General features: G+C 59.4%; 2 protein-coding genes across 2 annotated transcripts in view; one reads left to right on the forward strand and one right to left on the reverse strand.

The window, feature by feature from the left end:
- Nucleotides 1-6,503, forward strand: part of TELO2 (telomere maintenance 2) — an 8,813-nt gene extending 2,310 nt beyond the window's left edge. The window contains 18 exon segments of the mRNA XM_006873944.1: nucleotides 379-447; nucleotides 580-727; nucleotides 1,121-1,223; nucleotides 1,837-1,905; nucleotides 2,035-2,176; nucleotides 2,254-2,390; nucleotides 2,806-2,906; nucleotides 3,082-3,183; nucleotides 3,278-3,366; nucleotides 3,511-3,602; nucleotides 3,730-3,846; nucleotides 3,924-3,995; nucleotides 4,749-4,940; nucleotides 5,263-5,354; nucleotides 5,433-5,532; nucleotides 5,678-5,742; nucleotides 5,829-5,944; nucleotides 6,397-6,503. Coding sequence (XP_006874006.1) covers nucleotides 379-447; nucleotides 580-727; nucleotides 1,121-1,223; nucleotides 1,837-1,905; nucleotides 2,035-2,176; nucleotides 2,254-2,390; nucleotides 2,806-2,906; nucleotides 3,082-3,183; nucleotides 3,278-3,366; nucleotides 3,511-3,602; nucleotides 3,730-3,846; nucleotides 3,924-3,995; nucleotides 4,749-4,940; nucleotides 5,263-5,354; nucleotides 5,433-5,532; nucleotides 5,678-5,742; nucleotides 5,829-5,944; nucleotides 6,397-6,503 — 1,913 coding nt within the window.
- Nucleotides 6,504-7,513: 1,010 nt separating this feature from the next.
- IFT140 (intraflagellar transport 140 homolog (Chlamydomonas)) overlaps nucleotides 7,514-8,864 on the reverse strand; it is a 65,381-nt gene continuing 64,030 nt past the window's right edge. Inside the window, exon 29 of the mRNA XM_006873945.1 lies at nucleotides 7,514-7,714. Coding sequence (XP_006874007.1) covers nucleotides 7,514-7,714 — 201 coding nt within the window. The remainder of the gene's footprint in view (nucleotides 7,715-8,864) is intronic.

Genomic DNA, 8,864 nt, shown 5'->3' on the forward strand with positions numbered 1-8,864 from the left:
GGGTTCGTTCTGACACACACGTGGGGTGAACATGAGTTACGGGTTCGTTCTGACATACATGGGGTGACCATGAGTTACGGGGTTCGTTCCTTGGCATCGGAGGCAGTGCTGTCTGATGGTCAGGACCCACCCCCTGACGCTCCACGCATGGCTTGACACCTGACTGCAAGGTGGGGACATGCGGTGACCCGTTCTGTCTTGTGCCGTTCAGTGATGCTTTCAGAACAGGGCAAGTGCATGCTCATCATTGTCAGCTTTCCCCGGTTTGAGCCGGAATTTGTGACTTGAGTTTGTGACTTAAATGGAATGAATTGGCCCTTTGGCAGTAGAAGCCGGCTGGGTGTGTTACGTCCTCACCGCTAGCACCCTCTGTCGCAGGTGGCGTGGACTGCTCTGTGGCCTTCCTGTCCCAGGTGCTGGGGAAAGTCTGTGTCCACGGGAGACAAAGTGAGTACTTCCTGTCACCTGTAACTGGGACCCAGTAAGTGGTGGTGAATGAGGAAGCGTGTGGAGGTGGGGCCCTGCCACCCTGTCCCCCCCACCCCCACAAGCCTCATTTCAGACTCCTCGTCCCCACAGAGGAGTTCCTGAGTGGACTGCTGCCCCGCCTGGCGGCACTCACCCAGCACGATGGCCTCTGGCAGCGTGTATGCTGGCGCCTGGTGGAGTGTGTGCCCGATCGGGCCATGGAGGCCGTGCTGACGGGGCTTGTGGAGGCTGCCCCAGGGTAAGGAGCGCGTTGGCTTTTCCTGGGGTGCGACAGGATTCTCGTAGGTTAAGTCCGTGAGTGTGCTTCACATTCAGTGAGGCGTGCAGTGCCTAGGCGCCCGCAGTGGCCGGTGGTCCCTGTATCAATGGGGTGGTGGTGGCGTCTCTCCCTGGTCCAGCGGGTTCTCTGTCACGTGGCCAAGGGCTGCCGTGGGTTTCCTCACCTCTCACACTTACCTGGTGATGATTGGTTCCTCTGCAAGCTGGTGGCATTTCCACAATCAGAGGGTCTGCACATCATGTGGAGGGGTGTACAGTGATGAGAAACTGTCCACCCCAGATAGCCGGGGCCCCCGCTGACCCTGGGTCCAGCGGCTGACCACGGCTCTTCCTGGTTCCTCCTCGTCCTCAGGCCGGAGGTCCTGTGTCGACTGTTGGGAAACCTCGTGATAAAGAATACGAAGGCCCAGTTTGTGATGAGCCGGAAGCTGCTGTTATTGCAGCACCGGTGCACGGTGAGGAGAGAGACAGCCCCGGAGGGGTGCTGAGACCGGGGGCCGTCTGTGGGGTGGTCGGTGAGAAACGGGAGTTCGCAGAGAGTCCTGGAGGACCTGTGACCACGTTAGGGGGGCTGTGAGGGAGACACGTGAGAATGGGAGGTGGTCTGTGAAAAAGGATGCGTGAGAAGACCCATGAAAACAGGAGGAGTCCTGTGAGGGGAGAGGGAGGGGAGGAGGGCTGAGAGAATGGGAGGGGGTGTGAGGGAGGAGGGTGATGAGGGAGGAGGGTTGAGGGAGGAGGGTTGAGGGAGGAGGGTAGTGAAGGAGGAGGGTGTGGGGAGGAATATGAAGAATTTCTGGGAGAACATGAGGTGCTCTCAGTAACTTGCCTGCAGCCCATTTGCAAATTTTGATGAGACAGGAAATTTCTTCAGGAAAATTGCCCATATCCACACGTCTGGACGTAACATGCGCCTCAGAAGCCACGGCCTGTGGGCACAGTTTGGGCTGGGTGGAGAGTTCTATCCTAGGGGCCCACACTGTCCACCTAGATAAGCCCAGAGGGCTCCCACTGGGGTCACCTGTGGGCCCAGGTGTCTGCCTCACATAGGAGTTGCTTCCTTTGCAGACTCCCATGCTGCAGAGTCTCCTGGGGTACCTGGCCTCGGACAGCCAGCGGCGGCCTCTCCTGGTGCAGGTATCACTGGGCATGATGGTGGGCGTTCCCATGAGGACTGGTCAGGGTGGCTCTGCCGGCACAAGCCCCTTTCTGGAGGGGTGGAGGGGTGGGGACACTTCCTGACCAGGTGGAGACCATGCCTACCAGGTCCTAAAGGAACTCCTGGACACATGGAGCAGCAGCAGCGCCGTGAGACACGTGCCAGTTCCGCAGCAGCAGCACGTCAGCAAGGCCATCCTCGTGTGCCTGGTGAACTTGAGGGATACCGAGCTCCTGGACGTGCGAGAAGGTGAGCGGGGGGCGGGGGCAGCATGTGGGGCTGTGCGTGGGGACACTAAGGGGCTCAGGGCTGTCCACTGCTTCCAGAACTGCTGGCCAGCATGATGGCAGGGGTCCAGAGCCACCTGGACAGCAGTCTTCTGCCAGTGCGTCGCCTGGGCATGGTGGTGGCCGAGGTCCTCAGTGCCCGTCTGCACCCTGAGGGTCCGCCCCTCAAGTTCCAGGTAACGTAATGCCTGCACTCACAGGACCTGCCTGTCCCCCAATATGCATGCAGCATTCCTGTGTGTCGGTATTGGGGTCATGGCTGAGGACAAAGGTGGGGCTCCAGGGATGGTAGCACCCCCCAGCTTGGGCTGGGACTCCTGCTGAGAGGATCCCTGGCTGGGCGTGAGGCCAGGTCTGTCTGGGTGTCCCCCATTCCTGTAAGACTCAGCTGATCTGCTGCCCACTGTGGGGTGCAGGCCTGGTGTGGCTCTGCTAGGCTCCAGGGCCACCATAGGCAGGTTGTGGCTTCCCTGGTCAGGTGGGACCAGCTCAGGTCACTGAGCGGACCCATGGGATGAGTACACAAGGTGGGCTCTGCCATTGGGGCCCCTGCCAAGGGCGTCCCTGAGGGCACCTTCTCCGCACATCCAGTACGAGGAAGATGAACTGACCCGCGAGATGCACGCCTTGCTGGCTTCTGGGCCTGCGGACGATGGCCCCTCCACACTGGGGTGAGGGTCTCTCCTGCGGGGGTGTCTTGTGCACGTGTTTCTGCTCCAGCAGTGGTGACGGAGGTCGGGGAGCTGAAGGCAGTGTGCAGGACGCCAGGAAGGGCCTTTCCTGAGGGTGTGAGGTGCTGGTGGGGGTGGGGTGGGGTGGGGTAGGGGTGGTCCCTGAAGGACACCATGCAATTTTGTCTCCAAAAAGCCTGTCTGCTGCACCCATCACCACAGAAAGCTCTGCTGATGGTAGCCGGGGTGGGGGCACACCCACCGTGCAGCCTGAGGGTGCTGACTCTGAGCTGGACAGGTGGGCACAGCTGTCCCTGCTTCACCCCCCCCCGAGTGTGGCCCTCCACCCCCAGATCAGTGGGAGATGTGAGTGTCCACTGTCTCCTCCGTAGTGATGACGAGTTTGTCCCTTACGACATGTCAGGAGACAAGGAATTGAGAAGCAGCAAGGCGCCCTTGTACCTCCGGGACTGTCTGGAAGGTGGGCTCACCGTCGAATGTGCCTGTTCTCACGGTCTCACACAGCCTGAAGCCCCTAGTCTGAGACGTGTGTCTCCTGGGCAGGGCCCTCCTTGCTGCCACCCTGGCTGTGACTGAGGCCAATGGCGGGTCTTGTTCTCTGCAGCCTTGCTGACGTCAGAGGACTGGGAACGTTGGGAAGCGTCGCTGCGGGCACTGGAGGGCCTGGTCTACCGGAACCCCTCAGCCACACGGGAGGTGAGCGGCCATTGGGCCAGGATGGAGGGGTGTGGCTTGTCCTCCCCGGGCAGTGGGGGGCTGTTGGCAGCAGTGCAGGTGGGGATCATGGTTCCAAATGTCACCTGAGCACAGCACCTGTGTGCAGGTGAGTGTGGAGCTGGCCCAGGTACTTCTGCATCTGGAGGAGAAGACCTGCGTGGTGGGCTTCGAAGGGCTGCGCCGCAGAGCCCTGGTCTCTGTTGTGGTCACGGATCCAGCGCGGGTGAGTCTCCTCAGGGCCAGGGCCAGGTGTGGGTCTGGGACTGATGATTGGGGGCTACAGGGGTCCCGTGTTTGCAGGTGGCAGAGTACCTGGCTGCGCAGTTCTACTCCCTCAACTACAGCCTGCGGCAGCGCATGGACATCCTAGATGTGAGTACCTGCGCCGTCGTCCCCACTCAGGACGTGGCCAGGGCACACAGGCTGCTGGGGGTCAGGTTGGGATGGGCACCTCGCGAGCACGTTGGGGCCGCACCTGAGAGGTACAAGGCATTTCGTGGACTTGGTCTTCGGAGCCTTGGTCAACAGCTGTTCAGGACTTTGATTTCTTGATTTCGTAGGTGTCAGTAGAACTGTGCTCTGGGGGAGTCGGTGGCCGACTCTAGGAGAACACCAGGCCTTTCTTCTGCAGCTCCCCTGGGTGGACTTGAATCTTCAGCCATTAATAACAGCTTCGTTAACTGTAGTTCACACACCTTAGACCTACCGTTGTGAAGGGTGGGAATCAGCGGTTTAATATCTTCACAGGGCTGGACCGTTGTCATCACCACTGTCTGTCTAATCCCAGAACGTTTCCACTCCCCCGATTGGAAACACTGCCCCTTGCTCTCTGATATGCGGCCTTTGAGTCTAGCTGACCCCTATGCCCCGCTGTGAGCTGTGTTCCATATATGCGGCCGAGTTCTCAGAACCAGGGAGCCCTGGGTCAGCAGGCAATGGGAGACACCCACCCAACCTCCTTCCAGACCCCACCAGAGCCAGGTGTTCTGAGCTACTGGAGTCTCCTACCTGCCTCAGGCAGACCAGCAGCTTGGTGGCTGGAGAGGCTGTGTCCCCAGCAAAGTCTGATCTCAGCCTCAGGGCCATGGCTCTGGGAGAACAGTGGGCCGTCTGGTCTCTCCCAAGGTCCTGACTCTTGCTGCTCACGAGCTGTCTCGGCCTGGACGCAGCAGCACTGTGCCGCCGCGGCGCCCCATTGCTCCTGGTGACCAGGCTAAGCTGACCCTGTCCAGCTCCCAGCAGAGTAGTGAGGCCCCTGCAGACTGGCGGGCTGTGGTAGAGGAGCGGATCAGAAGCAAGACCCGACACTTCTCTAAGGTGGGCAGGACCCTTCCCAGCATTACCCATACTGAAGGGGGGGCGGTGCTGAGGCCCCAAATGTCCTCTAAGCAGGGGCCTCACTGGTGGCAAAGGTCTGAGCACAGACTCCCGTGGAGGGGACATTCCTGGTGTCTGCCGGATTTCATGACACCAGGTCCTGGGATCCTCGCTCAGGATTGATGGGGTGGAAGGGACTCTGAGCCGAAGTGGGGAGATGTGGCTGTCACCTGGTGTGTGTGCCCCCTGCCTCTCCTGGGTCACCAGCTGTGCTGCAGTGCTCTGGTGAGGCCCCCTTCTCACAGAGCACCCATCTTGGCAGGGTTCCTTCAGACTGCCCCCGGCGTGTGGCCCCAACGAGTTCAACGCTGTGGCCGGCTATTTCTTCTTCCCCCTCATCCAGCGCTTTGACAGGTGAGGGGCGCATGGGCTGTGGGTTTACACAGACGAGGGGCCAGTCCTGGGCGCCCATCCCCGGCTTCTATGCTGTAGGCCTCTGGTGACCTTCGACCTTCTGGGAGAGGACCACCTGGTTCTGGGCAGGCTGACCCACACCCTGGGGGCCCTGATGTACCTGGCTGTAAACACTGTGGTGAGCAGAATGAGCCTCGGGAAGTGGCCTGCTCTCACTTGGGCTGCCTGGGATGGGCATCCTGGCCCCTTGGGCTGAGTCCATGTGGGGCCCCCCCAGCACATTAGCAGCGCCCCCTCCCCTCACCCCGGCCCCGTGTCTCCAGGTGGCTGTGCCGATGGGGAAAGCCTTGATGGAGTTCGTGTGGGCCCTTCGTTTCCACACTGATGCGTGAGTCAGCTGTCCCTGGGGATGTGGGGGCCAAGGGACCACCAGGGAGCAGTGTTTTATCCTCACCTGTGCCTGTGTGCTCACAGATACGTCCGCCAGGGCCTGTTGTCGGCCATCGCGTCTGTGCTGTTAAGCGTGCCTGCTGAGCGGCTGCTGGGGGAGCTATCAGACGAGCTGCTGGAGGCTCGGGCCTGGCTGGCCGGTGAGCCTGTGCACAAACTGTCCTGAAGGGAGGAGGCCTGGGCATCCTGGTCCCTGCACACGAGCCTGCTGCCCTTGGGAGCGATTCCAGGAGGTGGTGGGGGTCCCCAGGCAAGGGTTATCAGCCTACCTGCTCTCCCAACCCCAAATCCAGCTGGTGGGGACTGAGGCACAGGGCAGGTTTATCTGGGGGGCGGGGTGCCAAGCCCCTTTATTAGGCCCTGATGCCCAGCCGCACAGCGGGGGGCTTTACTGACAGCCATCCACAAGCATGTAGTCTTCGCTCTCTGCTGACCTCCGGGGGACCTGTCCCCAGCGAGTGCCCTGAAGTGTGCTGGGGCAGCTGGCTGGACGTCTGGATGGCCCAGACTCTTGAAGGGGCCCAGTGAGGGGAGGACACAGGCCAGCCCTGTCCTGCAGCACATGATGCATCAGCTGTTTGTTGTCTGACAGATGTGGCCGAGGATGACCCCGACGGGGACTGTAGGGCGCTGGCCATACGGGCACTTCTGCTTGCTGAGAAGCTCAAGGACTCACTCCTCCAGCACCCTTCTCCCTAGACTGTCACGGGTACCGGTCTGTGGAGCTTACGCAGCCTGCGGGGCCTGCCGATGCCACCAGTGCTGCCAAAGGAGCCACACCTGGCCCTGCAGTCACCTGGAATGGCGTGTATGGACTTGAGGTGGCCCTGGCACCTGTCCACTGGCTATAGCCACTGGGACCCCTCCAGGAAAGCAGGCTGACACAATCACAGCTACAAGGGGGTGTGGCATACCAGAGCCTGAGACTCGCTCCTGGGGCGCATTTCTTACTCCCTCTTCACCCTATACGCTATGGGTCGGAACCGACTCGATGGCACACAACAACAACAACAACAACTTCACCCTATAGCCCCTCTCTCCCCTAAAGGCAAGGGACTTGAACCAGGAAGGAGAAGCCTCCAGCCAGCAGCCATGGGTGCTGGGCAGACCCTGAGCCCCAATGCTGGTTCCTGAAGGGGTGCCCTGAGACGGGAGGAGAGGCAGGGCACAGGCCTTGGACAAAATAAACTTTATTGCAGTGATAGAAAAGCTTGGGCATTGGTGGACCTCTTGTGGGCGACCAAGGGGTGGAAAGGGCAGAGCCTGCAGGGCCTGCGAGGCCTCACTGGAAACTGACAGGCCACTGTGGGCACTTGGGTGATGCGTGGTGGGCACAATAGCGTGCCCTAGCCTTCTGGTTGAGTCCTCACTTCATGAAGAGTCCTAGATCTTTCTTGGGCTCTGCAACCCGTAGCTGAGAACATCGTGGGAAATGAACCAAACTCCCTCACCTGCTTCAGTGAAGAAACTCAACGGAGAATGTTGCAGAGCCCGGTGTCGTCCCACGAGAACCAAAGGCAGGAGTGCTTAGCAAATGGTTTAAGAAGACACCGGAACCAATAAGGCCAGCCCAGCGGCACAGGGACATCCCCACAGCTCCGAACACATTCAGACACGAAAGCTTTTTTGTTTCCCCACGAAGTCAGGCTCTCGCCACTCCTCCTGTCAGCGGAGAAATGCCATGAAAGTGCAGCGCAGGAAGTCAGCAGTCAGGCCTCCTCCACCTCCTCCACCACCTCCTCTACATCCTGGGCGTCCTCGGCGCTGTTGCGGTGGATGTGCTCGGGTCCCAGCTGTGCCAAGGGGAGGCCCAGGGCCTGGTGCACAGCATCAATGGTGTGCTGGCTCACGTAGTAGGACATGTTGGCTGCAGGGAGCCTCTTGCGCATCTTCTCCAGATACTTGTAGGCCTGATTGGACAGAACGGCATTAGGTCGGACATGCCCTGAGTTCTCACCTCGGCTCACTGGGCAGCTACACCCTGTACAGGACATGCTTGGCCCAGACATCCCTGCTTGGCTCACAATGTCCCCAAATGTCCTCTGAGCAGTGGGAAGCTGTGGGTGAGTACAGGGCAGCTATCCCTGAGCACCATGCTCACACCTGGGCGTCCCACATAAAGGGAGGTAGTGGGTAATCGTGGGCTCCCCCAGGTTCACTGATGTCAACGCGATGGGTCCCTAGAAGCTTTCTGACTGTGAGACACAGGTCAAGTTTCAGTGTACCTTGAAAGATGACGAGACTTTCGGAGTAATTCTGTTGTGAGGTGATTCCAACAAGAATATAAAAAACATACGGGACAAATGTGAGTTTATGTAACTTGTGGTGAGCTCTGTCGAGTGGGTCCTGAGTGATGGGACCCAACGTGCACAGAGCAGAGGTGCCCCATTGGGCTTCGGAGGCAGCAGCCGACGGGGGCGGCCCAGATGCAAAGTCCTAACAAATTGGAAACGGCTCCAAACTCCCTTCTTTCAAATGTCAACTCCACTCCGGTATTTCCCCCTTTATAGTGGTTCTCCAAGGTCCACTTACAAGTTACTCTACCATTTCCACAAGACCCTCCTTGTTCGGTGTTAGTCTGTTGTGGCAGATAAGTACTGGACTGCTAACAGCAAGATCGGCAGTTCAAACCCACCAGCCACTCCTTGGGAACCCTGTACAGGGTTGCTATGAGTTGGAACTGACTCAGTGGCACTTAACGACACTTCACAGAAGTACTCCATCATCTTGTCCCAAAGGATGCCACCCAGACTCCGCTGTGGCATCTCCCACCCCCAAAGGAGTTCTTAGTGAAATCACCCCCAGGGACCTGTCTTGTGCTCACACACCAGGTACTGACACATTCACTTTAGAAATCAGCCTCACTGGGCTATGGCTTCCAGAAATCACTGGGAAGTTGTAAGTGGCTTTTCCTCCCCAGGCCCAAGAGGTCAGTGCCAGGGGACTCAGGTTTCCGGACCAGAATGCTCACTTCCCCTGGGCCCCCTACCATTTCCACCCACCAACCCCATTTGTTGTTGGGAGAAAACAGTTCTAAATCGAATCCCAATGAGACTAACC

The sequence above is a fragment of the Chrysochloris asiatica genome, unplaced genomic scaffold, assembly GCF_000296735.1.
Source record: "Chrysochloris asiatica unplaced genomic scaffold, ChrAsi1.0 scaffold00257, whole genome shotgun sequence".
Classification (NCBI taxonomy): domain Eukaryota; kingdom Metazoa; phylum Chordata; class Mammalia; order Afrosoricida; family Chrysochloridae; genus Chrysochloris; species Chrysochloris asiatica.